The sequence below is a fragment of the Mercenaria mercenaria genome, chromosome 11, assembly GCF_021730395.1.
Source record: "Mercenaria mercenaria strain notata chromosome 11, MADL_Memer_1, whole genome shotgun sequence".
Classification (NCBI taxonomy): domain Eukaryota; kingdom Metazoa; phylum Mollusca; class Bivalvia; order Venerida; family Veneridae; genus Mercenaria; species Mercenaria mercenaria.
The window spans coordinates 33,082,818-33,107,950 of record NC_069371.1 but is presented as its reverse complement, the minus strand read 5'-3'; the positions used below and the strand labels follow the sequence as shown (position 1 = coordinate 33,107,950).

The following is a 25,133-nucleotide window of genomic DNA, read 5'->3' as shown; positions in this document are numbered from 1 at the left end:
TGCTCGAATCGAATATATTGTGGACAGCCAATTTGAAAGTAAACTATTTCGTCCAGTAATGATGCAGCCGACTCCAAGTCAAATAAAATTCCAGAAAATTTTAACGTAGATCTATCGCCTTCAAGTTCAAATGTGACTTCCTAAAAATGTTGTTGTACTTTTTGTGCTCCATCCCGCATTTCACGTAGTAAGACCAGAGTTATGGCCCTTGACAGTCAAATTGTACATAAAGGGTCTAAACATTTGTGTCGCATGTACCTCAAAAGTATATGTGTCAAGAGTCATGAAACCACACAAGAAATAAATTCAGCATGCGAAGTTGTTCACCAGTGCTTTTATTTGAGGTTTCATTCAGTAAAAACAGATTTATGTCCCTTGACGGGGTCAAATATATATGTAAGTGGCAAGTGAAAGCTTGTGTAGCACGTATCTGAAAAAGTATCTGACCTAGACGCATGCAACCTTATAGGAGCATTATTCCGCATGTGAGTAAGAAAATTGGTTAAGAAACTGATAATAACATTGTGCAATTTGTTTTGTAAGAAAAATAAATGTTCATAATTTTAGGTGGGTGGGGTAATGAAAAAATACTTTTAATGGTGGAGTGAATATTTTTTAATTTTTCTTGAAAACAAGCACGGGTTGATATCGTTTTTTTGGTTTAGATTTTTTTGTCTTAGTTCTAGCTTACATAATATAAAATTTGGTAAAAATCTGTCCGCTAGATTTTTCATATCATTAAGAAATACTTTGTGTTTTTCTCAGTTTCAGATACTTTCGACATCTGTCAAGAGTAACTTTTTTGAGTTAATATATCTATATGTTGACATTTTATGCATAGTTATAGTGGTTTCATTAATTGTGACACATAAACAGTAACATCAGAGTGAAACTTTGAATAAATAATTGTTTGCAGTAGTTTTATTATGACATGTATGTATTGTTTCTTCAAACAAAAATACCGATTTGGTGTTCTTAATAAACTTTGAATATTGAAAAAAGAAGCACGGGTACCTATCATTTTTATTTTTTATTTTAACTTGTCATACATCAATCTGTAAATATGCAAAGTTACAAAAAATTCTGACCGCTAGAAATAATTGTGAAAAACATCTTTAAATGAAAAATTTAATTTCTTTGTTTTAAGCTTTATGCACAATTTATGGGAAGAATAACTTAAAATAACCATTATCTGCCATTTTGTTTTAGGTAACCTTGGAAACATATAATGGCTGTCATTTTCATCAAATGTTTAAAATACTGGTAACTTTCTTATTCTTTAATCAAATCTGATAATTGTTTCAAGGCAGTGAAATGCACAAACACAATCTATTATAAATAATGCAGGTATAAGTAATTTTCATATAAAAAGACAAGCCAAAAAAATCCATTCTAACCTTTTCACTTTCAGTATCCAGTGCAGATGTAGCCTCATCTAAGAGAAGTATTTTAGGGTTCCTGACCAAAGCCCGGGCTATAGCCACCCTCTGTTTCTGACCTCCACTAAGCTGGGCTCCCTTCTCTCCAACACTTGTGTCATAACCCTGAAACATTAGTTTGTACTATATGAGATTCAGTAGTGAATTTTTATGATAGAAAGCATGGACTTTTACAGACCAGACTGTTACAGAGCAGTGGACATTTCCCAATGAACACTGACACTGGCCAAAGGTTAAAATTAAGAGGTCCATAATGACTTTGTATCACTCACCTGAATCCAATGGGTACAGGTTTGGTGCTCTTATTACATGATATATGAAAGGCAAACATTCATGATTTACAGATTCTAAGGTGTAATTGTATGCAACACATGCTCATATTAGCATTATCATTGCAGGGTGCAAATATTTTTATCCAATGTTTGAAATTAAGGAACAAATATGTTACAGCTGGTTATAGGGGAAGAGAGTAATAAGTAGCACTGTAAATAGTTTTTTAAAACATTTTGAGAAAGTCATCACAAATGTTAGTCAAGTTTTTCTCATATAAAATGTGACCCCCAGGCAGGGCCAGTTTTGACTGCAGAGGTAAAATTTGAACAAACTTTGTAGTGGACCACAACACAATGCCTGAAAAAAGACCAATACAAATGCAATGTTCATTTTCAAATTTAACATGTATAATTTCATTTTCTTTTTTTTCTGGAAAAAGCTGAAGGCTGTCTGACATCACTTTCTGTGTTGTCAAAATCATGTGTATGCTTTGTGAGATTGTATAAAAATTTACCAGCTGTCCTAAGGATTTAAAACAAGAGGGCCATGAAGGCCCTGTATCGCTCACCTGACCTGTTGACCTAAAGATCATCAAGATTAACATTCTGACCAGGTTTCATTAAGACATGGTCATAAATGTGGTCTCTGAAGTGTTTACTAGCTTTCCCTATGATTTGACCTAGTGACCTAGTTTTTGACCCCACCTGACCCAGTTCGAACTTGACCTAAAAATCATCAAGATTAACATTCGGATTAAGTTTCATGAAGATACAGTCATAAATGTGACCTCTAGAGTGTTAACAAGCTTTTTCTTTGATTTAACCTAGTGACCTGGATTTTGACCCCACCTGACCCAGATCTGAATCTGACCTATAGATCATCAAGATCAACATTCTGACCAAGTTTCATTAAGATATGGTCATAAATGTGGCCTCTACAGTGTTAACTAGCTTTTCCTTTGATTTGACCTGGTGACCTAGTTTTTGATCCTACATGACCCAGATTCAAACTGGACCTTGAGACTATCAATATTAACATTCTGACCAAGATTGATGAAGGTACAGTCATAAATGTGGCCTCTACAGTGTTAACAAGCTTTCCCTTTGATTTGACCTGGTGACCTAGTTTTTGATCCCTGATGACCCAATATCGAACTCATCCAAGATTTTATTGAGGGTAACATTCTGACTAAGTTTCATTAAGATTTGGCCAAAATTGTGACCTCTACAGTGTTAACAAGCTTTTCCTTTGACTTGACCTGGTGGCCTAGTTTTTGACCCTAGATGACCTAATATCGAACTCGTCCAAGATTTTATTAAGAGTAACATTCTGACCAAGTTTCATTAAGATTGGGCCAAAACTGTGACCTTTAGAGTGTTAACAAACTTCTCCTTTGATTTGACCTGGTGACCTAGTTTTTGACCCCAGATGACCCAACATTGAACTTGTCCAAGATTTTATTGAGAGTAACATTCTGACCAAGTTTCATTAAGATTGGGACAAAATTGTGACCTCTAGAGTGTTAACAAGCTTTTCCTTTGATTTGACAAGGTGACCTAGTTTTTGACCCCAGATGACCCAATATTAAACTCGTCCAAGATTTTATTAAGGGTAACATTCTGACCAAGTTTCATTAAGATTGGGCCAAAATTGTGACCTCTATAGTGTTAACAAGCTTTTCCTTTTATCTGACCTGGTGACCTAGTTTCTGACCCCAGATGACCCAATATTAAACTCGTCCAAGATTTTATTAAGGGTAACATTCTGACCAAGTTTCATTAAGATTGGGACAAAATTGTGACCTCTAGAGTGTTAACAAGCTTTTCCTTTGATTTGACCTGGTGACCTTGTTTTTGATCCTAGATGACCTAATATTGAACTCGTCCAAGATTTTACTGAGAGTAACATTCTGACCAAGTTTCATTAAGATTGGGCCAAAATTGTGACCTCTAGAGTGTTAACAAACTTTTCCTTTGATTTGACCTGGTGACGTAGTTTTTCAACCCAGATGACCCAACATTGAACTTGTCCAAAATTTTATTGAGAGTAACATTCTGACCAAGTTTCATTAAGATTGGGACAAAATTGTGACCTCTAGAGAGTTAACAAGCTTTTCCTTTGATTTGACCTGGTGACCTAGTTTTTGACCCCAGATGACCCAATATTAAACTTGTCCAAGATTTTATTAAGGGTAACATTCTGACCAAGTTTCATTAAGATTGGGCCAAAATTGTGACCTCTAGAGTGTTAACAGTCAAATTGTTGATGACGGACAATGGACGACTGACGACAGACACAGGGCAATCACAAAAGCTCACCTTTGAGCTCAGGTGAGCTAAAAATGTCACCCAAGTGGGACAAATTCTGATACCAGGGGCATAAAAAGGCTGCATACCTAATACCTAATTTAGGTCAGTTTGTAAGTTTTGCCACAAAGTTTAGTGAGTGTGAATTCTAACTCAATTGGGTCATTTATGCGGGCTGTAGGACCATAAAATGTTGTTTTTTTCTAATTTTTTAAGTTTGAGGATGAAGGTCATAGGCGGATCATGGTCAGTTTGTTGGTCTTGCCACAAGGACTGTTGAGTACGAGTATGAATTAAATCTGGTCATTAATGTGGGATGTATGACCAAAAATGTTGTTAATTAAGGTTTCAAGTTTAAAGGTAAAGGTCATATGAGGATCAGGGTCACTTATTTATAGGTCAGTTTGTAGGTCTTGCCACAAGGATTGTTGAATGTGAGTATGAACTAAATAGGGTCTGGTATTTTCACCTGTCCTATACTTAATTTAACTAGCTAATCCAGCATTGAATGTAATACTGTCATAACTCCTATTTAATAAAGAAGGACTTACGACAGTATTGTGTTCAACCCTCGAAATGCAAGTGGAGGAATGGAATTTAATGCCCCTGAACCTGTTTAACAAATTATCAAATTATTTTGAAACATGAACATTATCAATTCAGTTGCATTTAAGTAGTGCATACCTCTGGTAAAGATGCAATAAATTCATGGATATTTGCTTTTCTTGCTGCTTCGATTACTTCCGGCATTTCAACCTTCCTCGAGTTGTCACCATAAGCGATATTTTCTCCGATACTCCGGTCAAACAAAACGGGCTCCTGAGACACAATGCCAATCTGCCGTCTATACCACTGCAGGTTCAAGTCTTTGATATTGTGTTGATCTAGATACTATAATACAAGAGTTAGATTTCACATCATGCTGGCAGGGTTGAAATAGATCTAATGTGGCATTTTTCAAGCTTTACTGGTAGGAGCAAGAGCACAAGTTCTCCAAAAGCCATTATTTCTGGCATCTTCAAGCATATGAGTAGAACTATAGCTGGATAGCTTCATCACAAGACAACCTGAGCAAGGCTTGAACTAGAGAGTAGAAAGTGATTGAAAGTTTGGGATCTCAACCACTGGCTGCCATGACCCCTTACTTAATGGAATTTAGATATTGCAAATTACATGTACCCATATTTACAGCATTTAGTAAGAAAGTTTCAAATTAACGTTTATCAACCAGTACCAATAAATTTCAGCTTTTTTTTTTTTTTTTTTTTGGAGGCATTAGTTTTTCGACAGTACTTCAGTAATGTAATGGTTGGCAATTAATGTAGTGTTCCTGGATTCTGTACCAGTACTAATCTGTACTCCGCAAGTAACTGCCAACTTCTCCACATGAATCAGGTTGAGAATGAAATGACATCAGACATAATGTCTTTCATCAAATTGCAATGGAAAACAAACACCTTGCAAGGAGATCCAAATCACAACCTGGCAATCAGTAGATCTGTGCTCTCCCTATTCAGCTAAGCATGTAAGCATGTAGGCTATACGGCTTGTTTATCCGTAACCATATTTGTACAGCAAACAACCTTAAAATATACCTCACCTGAAATTCAAACCTATGACTTTCGGATTGAGCTTGTTGTCTTCTACCTTGGACTTGCTTGATTGTATAAATCAAGAGTTCAGTTTAATATGAATCAAGAAAAGCTGACTATTCTCTGCCTACTTGGTTTGCTTGGTTAAATACATCAAGAGTTCAAATAAATATAAATCAAGTAAAGCGAGAGACTTACCACAACACCATCTTCAGGATCATAAAATCTTTCTGTCAGCTGTACTGTCGTACTTTTCCCGCACCCAGAGCTTCCAACGAGTGCCACAGTCTGGCCTGGCAATACGTCTAGATTAAACTGGTTGAGAACAACAGTATCAGGTCTGGTTGGATACTTGAACTTGATGTTGGTAAACCGTACTTCACTTGAGCACTGTTCATATAGCAACAAAATAATCAATGGTTTGATTTCTATATTGTATTTCAAAACATGTTGCCAAAAAAAAAAACTAGAACTGTCACAGGAGTGACTCATACCCCCACCATACAGTCTTGTCACAGAAGAATGGCAACCATAAGAAATCTTAAAAATACTTAGTCTTTGGAGTACTTCATCCTGGGCTTCCACATGTAAGTAATACTAGTATAATACTAGTATAGTAATATTAGTAAATATATTAAATCTCTAATATTAGAGATACACTAAAAGTGAATACAAGAAAGTGTCTTACCGACCCATGTTACCACAGAAAAATGTATTTACTTTTTACATAGGACTTATAATAAAAAAGTTAGAAAAATACCTAAAATATTGAAAATCTAAAAATAGGATTTCTAAAAATAGACCAATTCCTGGAATTTAAGGTGAAGAAACTCCATACAAAAGTTAAAAAAAGGTTACTTCCCTTAGGCTCTAAGCCAATCAGAATGAGATATAGTGAAAATACATCAAAATTAACCTTAAATTCTAGGTAAAAGGGGACACAATTCAAGAAAAATTAGTGTCAGAGTTATGCACCTTGTGTCACATGATGTGGGTGATGAGGTGGAACATCTTTTATAAGTCTGAATCAAATCCATTCAGTAGTAACTGAGATATAGTGAAAATACATAAAAATTAACCTTAAATTCTAAGTAAAAAGGGGCATAATTCATGAAAAATTGGTGTCAGAGTTATGCACCTTGTGTCACATGATGTGGGTGATGAGGTGGAATATCTATTTTAATTTTGAATCAAATCCATTTTGTAATAACTGAGATATAAAGAAAATACATCAAAATCAACCTTAAATTTAAAGTAAAAGGGGACATAATTCATAAAAAATTTATGTCAGAGTTAAGCACCTTATGTCACATGATGTAGGTGGTGAGGTGGAACAACTATTTTAAGTTTGAGTCAAATCCATTTAGTAATAATTGAGATATAGTGAAAATACAACAAAATTAACCTTAAATTCTAAGTAAAAGGGGACATAATTCATGAAAACTTGGTGTCAGAGTTATGCACCTTGTGTCACATTATGTGGGCACATGATGTGTGTGATGAGGTGGAACATCTATTTTAAGTTTGAATCAAATCCATTCAGTAGTAACTGAGATATAGTGAAAATACATCAAAATCAACCTTAAATTCTAAGTAAAAAGGGGCATAATTCATAAAAAAAATTGGTGTCAGAGTTATGCACCTTGTGTCACATGATGTGGGTGATGAGGTGGAACACCTATTTTAAGTCTGAATTAAATCCATTTAGTAATAACTGAGATAGAGTGAAAATACAGCAAAATTAACCCTAAATTCTAAGTAAAAGGGGACATAATTCATGAAAACTTGGTGTCAAGAGTTATGCACCTTGTGTCACATGATGTGGGTTATAAGGTGGAACATGTATTTTAAGTCTGAATCAAATCCATTTGGTAATAACTGAGATAATAGATTTCGGGACGCGACGGGACGGGACGGGACGGGACTCGACGGGACGCGACGGAACGCGACAAAACTGACTCCTATATACCCCCCTCAAACATGTTTGGTGGGGGTATAATTAAGAAAAGAAAAATTTTCAGAACAATTTGGCCTCTGAAAAGCAACATGTGTAGGTTTTCAGATAGTAAAAAAACTCAGTTTCAAAGCTTTGGTTCTTTGTACTTATTTACCAATTCAGCTTCTAATCAAGCTTTTGGTAAGGTAGAAAGTTTAATTTATGAAAATGCTCTGGTGCTAAATATATGAACTAAATCAACCAGAAGTATTGACATTTAAAACTGCAAAACTTTAGTTCTTTTTATTATCATTTTCATTAGCACAACCTTTTAACATTTTATCAAGCTGGTAAACTGACATCTGGAGTCATTTAAAGGATTTCAATAAAACACTATAGAAATGTTAACTGCATTTCTGCAAATTTCAGTCAGACTGCTTGAGAAAGACAAAATTTATGACCCTCTGTACTTGTATATATAGCACATAATGAAGAGTTTTCATTCCATTTTATGTATGTCCACCGTCATATCTCTGTCATGGTTTAGAAGACTCAATAAAACAGTAGATTGCTCAGCAAAGACAAGATTTATAACCCTTTATTCTTATTTAAGGTAGTACTGCAAGTCTGGATCAAATTTTTTTATACAATGTAGAATTTGACTGAACTCCACTTTTTCAAAACTTCAGAATATATCTGGAAAATTCAGCAAATAAAAAGGATAGGATTGTGTGCTTGATTTTTTGCTAGACTGGTTTGAAAAATTTGGACTTCTGGCAATTTTTCACAACGGGAGTCTATGGGAAAATCATAACTTTCATAACATTTTTGCGAAGACAATGTAGACTTTGATGAAACATCTCATTTGTAAATAAACATATGACCTATAATTTGGTGAAATGTATAGGTTCATGTGCTTATTTTTGAGATTAAGGTGAACCGAATATTTCTCTCAAATTTTGAGACATCATTTTGCATTATTTAATGTGTCATATGTTTTAATATCATATACTGACTTTAGAAATAAAGTAACAGTGCCATTTTAATAAATTTACTCACAGGTTGTCATTAATTCAAAAAACTATTTTCATTTCCATATGCCGAATCCAGGCTTTATTCTACATTTTCCGGATAAATGACGTTATGCCATCACTTCCGGCTTATCAAACATGCAGAACTACCTTAAGAAGTAAATGTTTTTTTTGTTGTTTTTTTTTCCCACATTTAGACTGGTATAAACCATACTGAGAGTTCTTACATATCTATGAATCACGCAAACAATTCTTGGCTAATTTGCATTAAGTCCCAGTGTTGTTTTATACCTGTCTAAATGCAAACAAATAACATTCAATTATTATATTTACATTTTACAATTGCTTGCCATAAATATAACTTGTTTTTGTTTTTTTGCATCAGCATCAGAAAAGCAAAATAAATGTAACTGTCAGTCTATACATCTTTTCAACATGTAAATAGCACTTCAAAAATGAAATGACCTGCCCACCTTAAATTGCAGCTCACCTGATAAAAATACATTTCCTAATTTTTATTTAACCTTAAGCCTGCTGGCACCAAGTGACTGACAGATTCTGCCTTTGCGACCAGTGCAGACCAAGATCAGCCTGCAGAGACCTTGGTCTGCACTGTTCACTATTCAATCAGTAAATTTCCAGTGAAAACCCCTTTGAATAATAAGTGGCACTGCTCAAACTGAATGACAGAGCAGTCCATTTTAGAAATTTAGCAGGCTAAAGGATAAAATACTTGTAAATACAGTAAAAAAATCACACCATGTCAATTTTGTTTTGATCTTTAACATCAGAAAGAAATATTAGCTATTATTAAATGATATTTTTAAAATTTTGCTGTCAGTAAGAAGACATCTTTTGGTTCATGTTTTTTTTTCTTAATTAAAATGATGTCAAATTGCACGTGCCATCTCCCTTTCACTTGGAATCATATCTAAGAGATAGTTTAAAGCATTTCAATGAAACATGGTAGACTTGCTAACTACTAGAATGAAACATGGCTTTGAAAGTTTCAGTTTAATCACCAGCTGACGGCAAGAGTGAAGCCAAGGCCCTTAGTACCTATATAATGTTATTTTTTCAATGACAATTTATTCTGTAGCAATGTGCAAGTATAAAAATAACAATTCGGAATGGAGCAACCACACTTTTTTTAAAAGAAAAAGATATCCTTGCTTGAATTCAACCCAAAGTTTCAAAAATTACCTATGCAATCTTTATTTTTTCCATTTCCAGTTTTTTTTAACAAAAGGGTAAGATACCCCTAGATTGCCCAACTGTGTTTCAGAGCTTAAACAGATTAGACAGTGTGCAACTTTGGAAGAGGACCATATTACATTCCAAGTTTCAAAAGTTTCAGACGTAGTAGAAGTTGATTACATAAATTTATGTGATGAATGAAAAACAAGAAGATTCATCAAGCGGTTTCTGAACTGAAATCGTTTAAAGGTTTTTCTATTTTTAGCTTTAGCAGTCCATAAATGGAGCCAAGCATCACAATCTGAATAAATTATAAGAGAGGACTTAATAATAATGCTACAGACCATGAACATCTATCAAGCGGTTCATAAAAAAGTCATTTAATGGTTTTTTATATCATTAGCTCTGCAGCCCCTAAAAGGGGCCAAGCTGAAACATTTGAACAAACTTGATAGAAAACTATGCCAGGATGCTACTGACCCAGTTTGGTGCAACTCTGTCCAGTAGCTTCAAAGGAGATGTCATTTTAAGAAAACTGTGGATGACAGACTGGTGATGGACAGACAAATGAATGCATGGTGAGTGATTAAAATAGCTAAAATTCTGCTTTTCAGTTATGTTTTTCACTGAACAATACTTAAACTTCCATGACAATTCCTTGAATTGAAAAACAAAACTCAACTTTCCCTGACTGTTTAAGGAGGATAGCAACCCCGAAGCAATCTTTGTATCATATCAAATTTTCTTACATCTTTAGGCTGATCTCCCACAGTAGATTCAGAGTCAATGTCTGGTTTGAGATCAAGAAGCTTGAAAATGACGCTAGCTGAAGACTGAGCCTTTGCAGCATCGGGAGCAAATGAGCTGGCCTGTCCAATAGCCATCCCTCCAAACACAACAGCTGAGAATGCCCTGAAATAGGATAATTATAATTTATCAGATTTATATAAAGAAATAGGCACAATTTCTAAGTGGAGATACTGCACTACTTTATGAGTGCAATATTATTTGGCAAAAAAAAAAAACACACAAGAGGGCTATGATGGCCTTAGACCGCTCACCTGAGTTTCAGAACTTAACCAGGCTAGAGAGTGTGCAATTTTGGAAGGGGACCATATTATGCTCCAGGTTTCAAAAGTTCCAGAGGCAGTAGAAACTGATTACATAAATTGGTGTGACAGATAACAAGTGATAAAATACTATGTGCTTCTTTCTTAGGTCTTTAAGGCGAAGTGGAAAAATTACACAAAGACTATTGGAGAAGGCTGAGGGCATTTTTGAAAGTCTCTTTATAATGGCTATTTGCATCCAGCAGTTAATGAGTAGAAGTTGTTAAAAGGTATTTGTACTGAGCTAAGCGGGCGGGCTAACAAATGTATGAGTTCAGTATTATGAACCCTAAAATATCTTTACAGTAAAACTAAAACATCAAACTAGTGATCCCACCAAGACTAACATTTCAAATCAAAATTTAACTGGTGGTTAGTTTAACAGTTGGTTAAAGTTTCTAACAACTGGGTCATGATGATTTCATACTCCTAACTTTCCTTAGAACTAAAATTACACAGATAAATACTGAGGCTAAGCTGTAACAAATTGAAAATCTTAATTTTTCAGTAAACTCAAAACCCTTTATAGCAAAGATTCAATTGTAACAGATATACTGTCATTGTACGAGTACAGGTCGCACCTTATTTACCGAGTTTCTGGTCAGGAAGGACCAATGCAACCTATACATGGGTATAGGACAAGACCACAGTTTTTCCCTGGCTAAAAAAATTAAGAAAATTAATCTTTAGTTACACCACGTACCTTTACATTGAAAAGAATTCAAGGGGAGTAACTACCTATGACTCGCGCATAGGTAAAAGCCAGTATCAGGACCCGGCATCTTAAATGAATTTTGTATTAAATGAAAAATTAAGAGCTCCCACAAAAGCTGCTGTTTTTCATTAAAACATATTTTACAACGCATTTCTATAACTCATCATTCAGTTTTTAGCAAACCTGTGTAAAACTTTCCAAAGTTGGTGTTTTCACACATTTTGCAAGTACATCAAACCAGCTGTAATTACAAGTTGCCGCAGTCGATAATTAGATGTTTGAGAAGGTGATGAGATCAAAAATGTGTTTTCACAACTTTTTTTAAATTATGGGTGCCGCAACAATAAAAAGTTCCCACAAAACATCCAAGACAAAATTCAATGACTCTTCAAGGACTTTACATGTATCTTTTTTTTTTACTTTTTCAAGGTATCACGTCCTTACACTGTAGTCCCGACAATTTTAATCAACTATGTCAAAAATGGTGTAACAGTTATAGTGCAAATTGCTTTCTGTGTAAACTGTGACAAAATCTTATTTATGACTACTGCCTTAGCACACAACTTTGATAAGTGACCAAATTATTTCCTTTCAAATTATCTTCAATTTTTCTGTTTATTTTTTAAATTCATTCTTTCCACAAAACAAGCTCTGGACAATTTTTTTTCAAGGAGTTTTAGACTAAATTCGAACAGGACTTTTTTTTTTCAAAATTCATGTACTTTTTCAGGTTTTTAGGGTGTTAAATAATTTTGAAGGAGTTTTCAAGGACTTGCATCAAAATTCAAAGACTTTTTAAGGTCTTTGCAAACCCTTTAGTAAATACGATCAGTAAAAAATATTCTTGGAAAGCATATAAAGCAAAATGATAGCAAACAATGTTTGACTGAGCCTGTTGAGACATTGTGAAACATGGGACACCACCCTGCGCAACTTAGCTGAAAATTAACTGTTCTTTCTGTAAAGTTTGAGGTAGAAGGCCCATACATATAATCAGATATTTCCGTGCAATTACATATATGAGCCTTGCCATGAGAAAACCAACATAGTGGGTTTGCGACCAGCATGGATCCAGACCAGCCTGCGCATCTGCACAGTCTGGTCAGGATCCATGCTGTTCGCTAACAGTTTCTCCAATGCCAATAGGCTTTAAAAGCGAACAGCATGGAGCCTGACCAGACTGCGCGGATGCGCAGGCTGGTCTGGATCCATGCTGGTCGCACACCCACTATGTTGGTTTTCTCATGGCACGGCTCATATGTATATTTGTATGCTATTTCGGCATTCTTCAGTCATTTATGCAGCACTTTTCAGCACATAGTGGTCCCTACTAGCCAAGTAGTGCCGAGATCATATACAGAGAATAAAAAACTGCTGACTGTTATTACAGGTAACTATCTTAAAGCAGCTTTTTCAATGATGTATCACCCTTTACAAGTGTCCTTGGTCTACATTTATTCAACTTTATACAAATCTTCAAAGTTGACAGGATTATTGAATTATTTGTGCAATATTCTGTATGCAACAAACAGAGTAATCAACCTGACTGTTCACTAAAACTTATATCATATATTTGCCCAAACTAAGTTAACAAATTTAACGGAAATGAGATGTGACATTGAAATCTCTTCTTAAGTAATATCTGACCCTGAACTATTGATTTCAACCTAGTATTCTCTGCAAGTGATTTACAACTTTCCCACATGAATCAAAGACTAAAGATGAAAGGTCTTAGGACATGATGTCTTCAGTCAATCATCACAAAGAACGTGGGATATGCCCTGATATGACACCCTGATTTGAAGTATTATGATCTACTTGATTTGCAAGCTACAAACCTATTCCTATTTCTAGACTCTCACTTACTTGAATACATCTACATAATCTAGTTCAGCCTGCTTTATCAAATAGGCACCCAACCAGAATGCTGCGGCATATGCAAAGAAGATCACTCCTTGAGAAAACGAGAATGATATGCCAATAACGTGGGATTTTCTCAGGGCGTTGTTATAGGGTGTTTCCAGTTCATCACAGAACATCTTGTAAAACATCTCTTCACGAGTAAGTGACGCCACCGTACGAATATTTTCAATTGACTCTATTGCTATCTGTAAAAAGTGAAAAATGATCTTTTACTTTAGAAAGGACATTTTTCATGTTATTGTCCAACATATAAATCATTAAACAATGTTTGTCTTGTCACGAATTTGCTCCACAAAGCTGGTCACAAGTTTTCAAATAATGCTGGCAAAATTTCAGGACTGTTCTTAATTTTGGGTGACAGTTTCTATCTTTGTAACAAGGAACTGCATTTTCAAAATGCAAAATCATGCCCATGTATGTATGACCAAAGATGTTGTTTTTTTGAAGTATCAAGTTTAAACCTGAAGATCATAAGAAGGTGAAGGTCATCTATATATAGATCAGTTTGTACGTCTTGCCACAATGTCTGTTGAGTGTTGAATGTGAGTATGAACTAAATTCAATCATATATGTGGAATGTAGGACCTAAAAAACTGTTTGTTAAGGTTTTTAAGTTTGAAGGTGAAGGTCACATGAGGGTCAAGGTCATTTATACATAGATCAGTTAGAAGGTCTTGCCACAAGGAATGCTGAGTATGAAGTAAATCTGGACTGTAGGCAATATGGTTCCTACAGATGGACAAACGGACAGTTCAATCGCTATATATCTGGAGGCATAAAAATTATAAAGAAGTTGTTTGCATCAAATCCATTTAAGAAATGAGATAAATTTTTTTGGTGTTCATGCGAAATGAACGACAGAATAGGATCGGCAAATCCGTGAATCACGCTAGCAATTCATGTTTAAACTGCCAATCCTATTCTGTCGTTAATTTCACATGAACACTGAAAAAAATAGTTTCATTTCTTATATTTACATTATATTTCCTTTCCATTTGTAATCAAGATAATATTATAAATTACACATATTCTGTGGCATTTAACATTAAAATCAGCTTCCGGGACATTCTGTCCACCACACGGTACAACTGCGATGTCATCTAAGGAACGTTCTCCCTGACTATATGCGGACGTCGTCGAAACAGCAGTCGGTTATCACTAAGCAGCGATGACGTAAATTTCATGCCTTTCGTTTTGCTGTTCATACGAAATGAATGTCATAATTTTCAATGGAAAAAAATAGGGCGAATGTAAATATTTAGTAATAACAGAAACTTAGTGAAAGTGTACCAAAACTTTAACCTAAAATTCTAAGTAAATACAATTCATGAAATATTCGTGCGAGATATGAAAATGGTAACATATGATGTTGGTAATGACATGACGAAACAACTTTTTTAAATCTGAAGCAAAATATATCAAGTTAAAAGGTAAGTTGAATTTAAAAAGCATCAAAACTGTAACCAAGCTATGGGTGCAGATGCTTGGGGAAAGAGGTTTAAAGCAGTGGGTGTTCTCTAAAAACCTTACTTTTCCTGCTGTCTCAAGGGCTTCCTTGTTTTTCCCAGCAGCACCTTGCAACATTTTCATCTGAAGAGCTCCACCAATCATAAGGAAGGGTAAGAAAGCTATAATTAGTAACGTAAGCTTCCAGCTGTAGATGAATCCTATAACCAGACCTGCTACTATGCTAGTTATTGACATCAGGGTTGAACCAAGACGTATACCTGCAGCCTGAAACAATTCAAATGATGATACAGTAAGAAATGCTCATAAAATGGAACCACAAACAAATATTAGGAAACCTCATTACAAATGTTTTCGTCTATATTAAGTTCTTTTCACTGATAATATCCCCTTTAAACAGAAAAGCCCTCTACACAAGAAACCCCTCTAAACAGCCTTATATGATGAAAACAGATGGTGGAAAAATTATAGTTAACAAGGCAGTCTGAAGGACAGCTAAATCCCCCGCCACTGCTATGGATAGTGAAAGGGTAAACCTTTGATTTTAGCTGTGACCTTGACCCTGAACTGACATGGCTAACTCATGAGGTGATCATTTGACCCAAGTTTCATGAAAATCCTTCAAGGGGTTTAGGAGATACAGAGCTGAAACCTTTGACCTTCAGTTGTGACCTTGACCTTGAGTTGACATGGCTGACTCATGAGTTCTTGATGAGGTGATCATTTGACCCAAGTTTGATGAAAATCCTTCAGGGGGTGTAGGAGATACAGAGTGGAAACAAAATGGAAGGCTCAAACCTTCGACCCTTAGTTGTGACCTTGACCTTGAGCTGGCATGGTTGACTCATAATTTCTGCACATGGTTTTGATGAGGTAATCATTTTACCCAAGTTTTATAAAATTCCTTCAAGGGGTTTAGCGGACACGAAATGGAAGGCTCAAACCTTTGACCTTCAGTTGTGACCTTGACCTTGAGCCGACATGGCTGACTCATGAGTTCTACACATCGCCTTGATGAGGTGATCATTTGACCCAAGTTTGATGAAAATCCTTCAAGGAGTTTAGGAGATATAGAGCGGACACAAAATGGAAGGCTCAAACCTTTGACCCTAAGTTGTGACCTTGACCTTGAGCCTGCATGACTGACTCATGGGTTCTGCACATCATCTTGATGAGGTGATCATTTGACCCAAGTTTGATAAAATTCCTTCATGGGGTTTAGGAGATATAGAGCGGACACAAAATGGAAGGCTCAAACCTTTGACCTTGAGTTGTGACCTTGACCTTGAGCCAACAAGGCTGACCCATGGGTTCTGCACATTGTCTTGATGAGGTGACCATTTGACCCAAGTTTTATAAAATTCCTTCAAGGGGTTTATGAGATATAGAGCGGACACAAAATGGCAGGCTCAAACCTTTGACCTTGAGTTGTGACCTTGACCTTGAACCGACAAGGCTGACTCATGGGTTCTGCACATCGTCTTGATGAGGTGATCATTTGACCCAACTTGACCTAGATATCATCAAGATAAACATTCTGACCAATTTTCATGATGATCCATTGAAAAATATGGCCTCTAGGGAGGTCACAAGGATTTTCTATTTTTAGACCTACTGACCTAGTTTTGGACCACACATGACCCAGTTTCGAACTTGACCTAGATATCATCAAGATGAACATTCTGACCAACTTCCATAAAGATCCCATGAAAAATGTGACCTCTAGAGTGGTCACAAGCAAAGGTTTACGCACGGACGACGGACACTGTGCGATCACAAAAGCTCACCTTAGGTGAGCTAACAAGAGGACCATGATGGTCCTGAATCGCTCACCTATCCCCACATGACTCAGTGTTGAACTGAGTATGACGTCGTTATTTCTATTATTTGACAAAGTGACCTGGTTTTTGAGCACATGACCTAGATATCATCAAGATGCACATTCTCACAAATTTTCATGAAGATCTTGTAAAAAATATGGCCTCTAGAGAGGTCACAAGGTTTTTCTATTTTTCGATCTACTGCCCTAGTTTTTGACCGCACATGACCCAGTTTCGAACTGGACCTAGATATCATCGAGGTAATTATTCTGAACAATTTTCATGAAGATCCATTGAGAAATATGGCCTCTAGAGAGGTCACAAGGTTTTACTATTTTTAGACCTAATGACCTAGTTTTTGACCCCACGTGACCCAGTTTCGAACTTGACCTAGAAATCATCAAGGTGAACATTCTGACCAATATTCATGAAGATCTCATGAAAAATTTGGCCTCTAGAGAGGTCACAGGGTTTTTCTATTTTTAGACCTATTGACCTAGTTTTTGAGCCCACGTGACCCAGTTTCAAACTTGACCTAGATATCATCAAGGTGAACATTCTGACCAATTTTCATGAAGATCTTGTGATATATATGGCCTCTAGAGAGGTCACAAGGTTTTTCTATTTTTAGACCTACTGACCTAGTTTTTGAAGGCACGTGACCCAGTTTCGAACTTGACCTAGATATCATCAAGATGAACATTCTGACCAACTTTCATAAAGATCCCATGAAAAATGTGACCTCTAGAGTGGTCACAAGCAAAAGTTTACGGACGCACGCACGGACGGATGACGGACACCGCGCGATCACAAAAGCTCACCTTGTCACTTTGTGACAGGTGAGCTAAAAATGGGAACACTACAGATATTCATACTTGAATAATTCTAATATCTATCAATTCAAGCTTTTAACTGGTTAAGGTGAATTGTTCACACACTGATGAGCTTTTACTTATCATTTTTGTATTCATGAGCTTATTTCAGCATTGTATCTATGCCTGAAATTTAAAAAATGTTGATAACTTTTTTATTTCTGAAGGAAACAAGTAAGTGCAAGCACTTATTTTCTTTGTCAGATCATTTCCTATCCAATGGTCATGGTATCCAATAAAAATTTGACAAAAAGTTGTTTTCAAAATTTTTCATGAGGAGAGTAAAATCATTAGAACATAAAAAATCTGTTGAAAAATATACACAGTATTTATTTGAAAGTATAAAAGTTTAAAGTATTTTTCTCTGGTGATCATGCACATGCAAACCCTGCTAAATACCAGTAACTCACAAACTCAACAGAGCCACAAAGAAGCATTATGTGAAATCTGAGTGCTAATGCGGTTCATTTCTTAAAACAATATACAAATATGTAAGATACAGATTTTATTTACCCCCTGGACTTGTGAAGCATCTGTTGAAAGTCTGGTAGTCAAGGCACCAACACTGTTTTCATGGTCATCAAAGTATGTTATCTCCTGCAAAACAAATGATTTTTCTCCAGTGAATCTACCGGTATTGCCCTTAACTTTCAACTTCATTTACAAAATGCTTCAGGTTTCTGGCCCATTACATAATTAGTATTAAAATGGTGATTGGAAACCATTTCTTTTTATATGTCAGAAAGTTCAATTTGACTAGCTTTTTTTTACTTTCAAGAGTCACAATTTTAGACATGAAATCTGCAATTCATGTGATTTTGTCCTTGGCATGTATACTTTGAGATAAAGTATAAAAATATTCCTTGTAAGACTTGCTGGCTGGGTACATTAACTTATATAACTTCAAAAGTGTATGGTACACAGTAACTTTAAATGCATAAAAAGTAAGTGAAGACCAACAGTATTCGTATCTGAGGTAGAGGACTTGTAATGCCAACTGGCCATAATCTACAACATTTCCATATGTGGTAAAAAAAATCAATATAATCATAATTTGAAAAAAATTTCCATATTCCAACACAGCATTGGTAAATAAAGCCATGTACTGTAACTGCCCACTTCTCGAGCTCAGCAGGCGGGAAACAGTGATATCTTTGTTTTTCACTACTGACGTACACTTTATAACAAACTCTATGGAAATAAAGAAATTCATTCCTTTCAAAAAAAAAAGTAATATTCAGAGTGACTCGTATAGTCTGAACATTAAAAACATATTTACCTGTCTCAACATGGCCTTAAAACACATTGCTCTTATCCGAAGAGTCAGATATTCTCCTGACCGACCAAACATGTATCCCTGAAAGCAATTACATATGATAAAACAGTTCTATTATTAATGAATATTTTATTCATACTCTGTGGATGAACAAAGCTCGCTACAAGGAATTTTTCTAACTTGTAACTCTGTTTCCAACACTTTTTGTTACTTCTCAAAGTCAGATGTACATCTTTGTAAAACTTTCTGTAAATGAAGATTTTCAAACTTTTGCCTAACAATGAACATGTAGCTCCAATGTCAAAGGTAACCTTTTAACAAGAGAGCAAACTGTCACAATATATGCCAATAACAGCAAGTTCCTTTTGACAAGTTCAAGTAATTTAACGGCCAAAACTTAAGAGTGCCTGTATCCCTTGTGAACAAGTGAACACAGGATAAGAACTACTCTATTTAGAAAGCTGGTACTCTCAAAAACTACTTCAGTTATGAAGCTAAAACCTTCAATTTTGACAAATTCAAGGGCCATTATAATTGCTGAGGTACTGGTCCAAACCTGCTGATTATCACACTTTTCCTAGATTTTTCAGAGCTACATACTTTACAGTTTGGTTTATTTCTAAGAAAACTTGCTCTAGTTATTGAGCAGACAATGTCAACTTGGCAATTCTGACTGATTCAAAGGCAATAACTCTTAAGATACTAGTCAGGATTGACAGATTTGATCTAGATTTTATGGAGATATATACTTTGTACCGGTGTTTGGGATATTTTCGTGTCGGCAAATTTTCGTGCTTTTAACCCAAAAAGGAGTGGTTTTATTCTGGCCTGTGTATTTTTTGCCATCTTACATAGGTGGCGAAAATTTCCCCGAAAATTTCATCAAAATCCAACAACTTTACCGGCATTTTTGAAGAGTATCCAAGGGAGGTTACTTTTCTGCGATTGTCCAACAACACAAACTGCGTACATTTGTCTTTATTATATCATAATGTGGTATATACATACTGAAATTTACTGCAAATTGTATTAAAATGTAAAAGCAATAAAATTCGTTAACATGTTCATGAACGTCTAAATTTTTTTTGCCGTACCATCTTTCAATTTAAAAACATACAAGCACAAAAAGGGGTGCTTATCATGCTTATCAAATGAATTTCTTATTTAAATCAGTCATTTTGATTTTCATATTCCCAAAATGGCTGGGATTCCACATTACACAACTCGCGTAAATTACAGTCTTCACTGTTTTTTTTTCTAGTGGTAGAAGAACTTCTTTTTTTTCGGTTGACAATATTTGAGAATAGACATGTTTGTTTTAACACTGTGACAACCATTGTACTATACAGTAAGTGTATTGAAATTAAAACTGCCAATTTTCAACTACACATATTCAATAAATTCGATAAAAATTGGTCAAGGTGAGAAAATCTCGGGTTTCACGTTTTTGGTAACAATACAGGTAATACAAAAGCAATTATCCTTTCACACCCGATGTCAAGTATTTGCAATCGATAGTCAATGTAGATAAGGAGGTATTGTAGTGTTAACATTTATAAATATGGTGTATATGTATATTTTTGACATGGGTATATTTCTGAGCGTTATATATTCGTCACTTCATATTGGTGGTGAAATAGGCGAAAAATTAATCATGACGAAAATATCCCAAAGTACGGTATAAGTTTCGCTTAGTTCTGAGAAAAGATACACTAGTTATTGAGCAGAAGCTATTTTGACCAGTTCAAGGGGCACTAACTCACTACTGAGATATATACATTTAATTCTATGAAAAAGCTAGTTATTGACAATCGATTTCAGCCACCAACCCAACTGCCTGTAAAGGGTGAAGTTATCACAACACCAAAATATCTTTACAAATAAGTATAAAGCAACATAGCACTGTATTATAGAATGGTACTCTATTACAACGCGGCACTATATTACAAGGTGGCACTATATTACAACACAGCTGTATTACAATGCGGCACTGTATTACAAGGTGGCACTATATTACAACACAGCTGTATTACAATGCGGCACTATATTACAAGGGGGCACTATATTACAACACAGCTGTATTACAACGCGGCACTGTATTACAACGTAGCACTGTATTACAAGGTGGCACTATATTACAACACAGCTGTATTTCAACGCGGCACTGTATTACAAGGTGGCACTATATTACAACACAGCTGTATTACAACGCGGCACTGTATAACAAGGTGGCACTATATAACAACACAGCTGTATTACAATGCTGCACTGTATTACAACGTAGCACTGTATTACAAGGTGGCACTCTATTAAAACACAGCTGTATTACAATGTGGCACTGTATTACAAGGTGGCACTATATTACAACACAGCACTGTATTACAGCGTGGTACTGTATTACAACGCTGCACTTTATTCAGGTTCATTCTTTTATTCATACTGACATAATAAAAACATTAAACAAGAGGACCCTGATGGTCCTGAATCGCTCACCTCTTCCCACATGACCCAGTTTTGAGTATGACATCGTTTTTTCTACTATTTGACATAGTGACCTAGTTTTTGAGCTCATGTGACCCAGTTTTGAACTTGACCTAGATATTATCAAGATAAAAATTCTGTCCAATTTTCATGAAGATCCATTGAAAAATATGGTCTCTAGAGAGGTCACAAGGTTTTTCTATTATTTGACCTATTGACCTAGTTTTCCAAGGTATGTGACCCTGTTTTGAATTTTACCTAGATATCATCAAGGTGAACATTCTCAGTAATTTTCATGAAGATCTCATGAAAAATATAGCCTCTAGAGAGGTCACAAGGTTTTTCTATTTTTATATCTACTGGCCTAGTTTTTGACCGCACGTGACCCAGTTTCGAAACTGACCTAGATATAATCAAGGTGAACATTCAGATCAATTTTCATGAAGATCCATTGAAAAATATGGCCTCTAGAGAGGTCAAAATATTTTTCTAATTTTAGACCTACTGACCTAGTTTTTGACCGCAGTTGATCCAGTTTCAGACTTGACCTAGATATCATCAAGATGAACATTTAGACCAACTTTCATGAAGATCTCATGAAAAGTATGGCCTCTAGAGAGGTCACAACGTTTTTTTATTATTTGACCTACTGACCTAGTTTTTTAAGGCACATGACCCAGTTTCTAAACTGACCTAGATATCATCAAGGTGAACATTCTGGCCAATTTTCATGAAGATCCATTCAAGGGTATGGCCTCTAGAGAGGTCACAAGGTTTTTCTATTTCAAGACCTACTGACCTAGTTTTTGACCGCAGTTGACCCAGTTTCAAACTTGACCTATATATCCTCAAGATAAACACTCAGACCAACTTTCATACAGATCCCATCAAAAATATGACCTCTAGAGAGGTCACAACGTTTTTTTATTATTTGACCTACTGACCTACTTTTTCAAGGCACGTGACCAACTTTCGAACTTGACCTAGATATCATCAAGATGAACATTCTGACCAAATTTTATGGAGATCCATTCACAAGTCTGTCCTCTAGAGAGGTCACAAGGTTTTTCTATTTTTAGACCTACTGACCTAGTTTTTGATCGCACATGACCCTGTTTGGAACTTGACCTAGATATCATCAAGATGAACATTCTGACCAATTTTCATACAGATCCCATGAAAAATATGGCCTTTAGAGAGGTCACAAGGTTTTCTATTATTTGACCTACTGACCTAGTTTTGACGGCACGTGACCCACTTTCGAACTTGACCTAGATATCATCAAGGTGAACATTCTGACCAATTTTGATGAAGATCTCATGAAATATATAGCCTCTAGAGAGGTCACAAGGTTTTTCTATTTTTAGACCTACTGACCTAGTTTTTGACCGCAGGTGACCCAGTTTCGAACTTGACCTAGATATCATCAAGATGAACATTCAGACCAACTTTAATACAGATCCCATGTAAAATATGGCCTTTAGAGAGGTCACAAGGTTTCTCTATTATTTGACCTACTGACCTAGTTTTTGATGGAACGTGACCCAGTTTCGAACTTGACCTAGATATCATCAAGGTGAATGTTCTGACCAATTTTCATGAAGATCTTGTGAAATATATGGCCTCTAGAGAGGTCACAAGGTTTTTTTATTTTTAGACCTTATGACCTAGTTTTTGAAGGCACGTGACCCAGTTTCGAACTTGACCTAGATATCATCAAGGTGAACATTCTGACCAATTTCCATGAAGATCTTGTGAAATATATGGCCTCCAGAGAGGTCACAAGGTTTTTCTATTTTTAGACCTTCTGACCTAGTTTTTGAAGGCACGTGACCCAGTTTCGAACTTGACCTAGATATCATCAAGATGAACATTCTGACCAACTTTCATAAAGATCCCACAAAAAATGTGACCTCTAGAGTGGTCACAAGCAAAAGTTTACAGACGGACGGACGGACGACGGACACCGCGCGATCACAAAAGCTCACCTTGTCACTTTGTGACAGGTGAGCTAAAAAGAAATGAAATTACACGAAATGCATGTTACAGAGACAGGTGGAATGTTGCAAAATGATATGCCAAATTCTCCACAATCAAATATATATTACCTGTAAGAAGTAAGTGATGAAGCTTATACCTCCAAGAGACACAAATAGGATGCAGTATAAATTAATATCTTTTTCTTGCTCTTCACGCGGCTTTGAAAATACCTGAAATGTAGTCATAAAGCTTGAGCAACTTGTAAAGCCTGACAGATTTTCTGCAATCTTGTAAAGATAAAAGAATGGGAAATTTGCCTGTTCACTGGATTTACATTTTGGGGACTGGTTGCAGGAAATCCATGAAAATTTTAGTCCTCATGAATATTTATGATTTCAGAGTATAAGAGATAAGACAAGCGGGTCATGATCGCTCACCTGAGTTTCAGAGCTTAAACAGGCTAGAGAGCGTACAATTTTGGCAGAAGACCATAACATGCTCCTTGTGTCAAAAGTTCTAGAGGCAGTAAAAGTCAATTACATCAATACGGGTAACAGAATATAAACAGTATATAGTTCTTCAGGTCTTTAAAATGTGGTGAAACACACACAGACAATTCTCTTTAAAACGGTTCTATTTTCAGCTCCAGCAGCCCTTAGAAGGAACAAAGTGCCCCCATTTTCTAAAAATTGGAAGAAGACCTTATAATGATACTACAGACCAAATCTTATAAAAAGCATCCAGTGTTTCATGAGAAGAAGTTGTTTAAAGGTATTTCTATATTTAGCTCTAGTAGCCTCTAAAAGGGTGCTGACTGCCCCAACAAGATTGGGAGAGAACCTTATACTAATGCTTCAGACCAAGTCTGATGAAGCTCCATCAAGCTGTTCATGAGAAGTCCTTTAAAGCTACTTCTATTTCAATCTCTAGTGGCCCCTAAAAGGGGCCAAGTGCACCCATTTGAATAAAATTGGAAGACAACCTTGTAATGATGCCACAAACCAGGTTTGATGAAGATCCATCAAGTGATTCATGAAAAGAAGTCATTAAAAGGTATTTCTATTTTTAGCTCTGTAGGGCCTCTAGTAGGGGCCAAGCTCTCTCATTGAACAAATTTTGAAGAGAACTTTATAATGATGCTACAGACCAACTCTGATGAAGATCTATCAAGTGGTTCATGATAAGAAGTCATTTCAAGGTTTTTCTATTTTAAGCTCTAGCAGCCCCTAGAAGGGGCCAAGCTGAAACATTTCAACATATCTATGTCAGGACATTATAAAGATGCTCAAAATCCATCCACAGTTCATTAGTCCTTTGAAGGTACTTCAATTTTTAGCTCTAGCAGCACCTAAATGGGGCCAAGCACCTACTTCTGAACAAATTTGGAAGAGGATCTTGTAATAATACTACAGACCCAAGTTTCATGAAGATTCATCAAATGGTTCATGTTAGAAGTCATTTTAAGGTTTTTCTATTTTTAGTTCTAGCAGCCCCTAAAAGGAGCCAAGCTGAAATTTTTCAACAAACTTGATAGAGGACCATGCCAGCATGACCAAATTTGGTGCAATTCTGACCAGTCGTTTCAGAGATATCATCTGAAGAAAAGTGTGGACAGATAATGGACAGACAAAGGTGAGTGATCACAAAAGCTCACCTCGAGCACTTTGTGCTCAAGTGAGCTAAAAATGGTCCACCTGAATCAAAATTCATGCCAAC

General features: G+C 35.8%; 1 protein-coding gene across 4 annotated transcripts in view; it reads right to left on the bottom strand.

Annotated features, from left to right (window-relative positions):
* The window catches only part of LOC123530677 (ATP-dependent translocase ABCB1-like), an 83,972-nt gene that overhangs the window by 788 nt on the left and 58,051 nt on the right, over positions 1 to 25,133 (bottom strand). For all 4 annotated transcript variants that reach the window (XM_053517093.1, XM_053517090.1, XM_053517092.1 and 1 more), the window contains 9 exons: positions 23,546 to 23,647; positions 18,960 to 19,037; positions 18,194 to 18,277; positions 15,052 to 15,255; positions 13,465 to 13,706; positions 10,524 to 10,686; positions 5,809 to 6,000; positions 4,703 to 4,909; positions 1,398 to 1,544 (listed from right to left, as the gene is read on the bottom strand). In XM_053517093.1, coding sequence (XP_053373068.1) covers positions 1,398 to 1,544; positions 4,703 to 4,909; positions 5,809 to 6,000; positions 10,524 to 10,686; positions 13,465 to 13,706; positions 15,052 to 15,255; positions 18,194 to 18,277; positions 18,960 to 19,037; positions 23,546 to 23,647 — 1,419 coding nt within the window. The remainder of the gene's footprint in view (positions 1 to 1,397; positions 1,545 to 4,702; positions 4,910 to 5,808; positions 6,001 to 10,523; positions 10,687 to 13,464; positions 13,707 to 15,051; positions 15,256 to 18,193; positions 18,278 to 18,959; positions 19,038 to 23,545; positions 23,648 to 25,133) is intronic.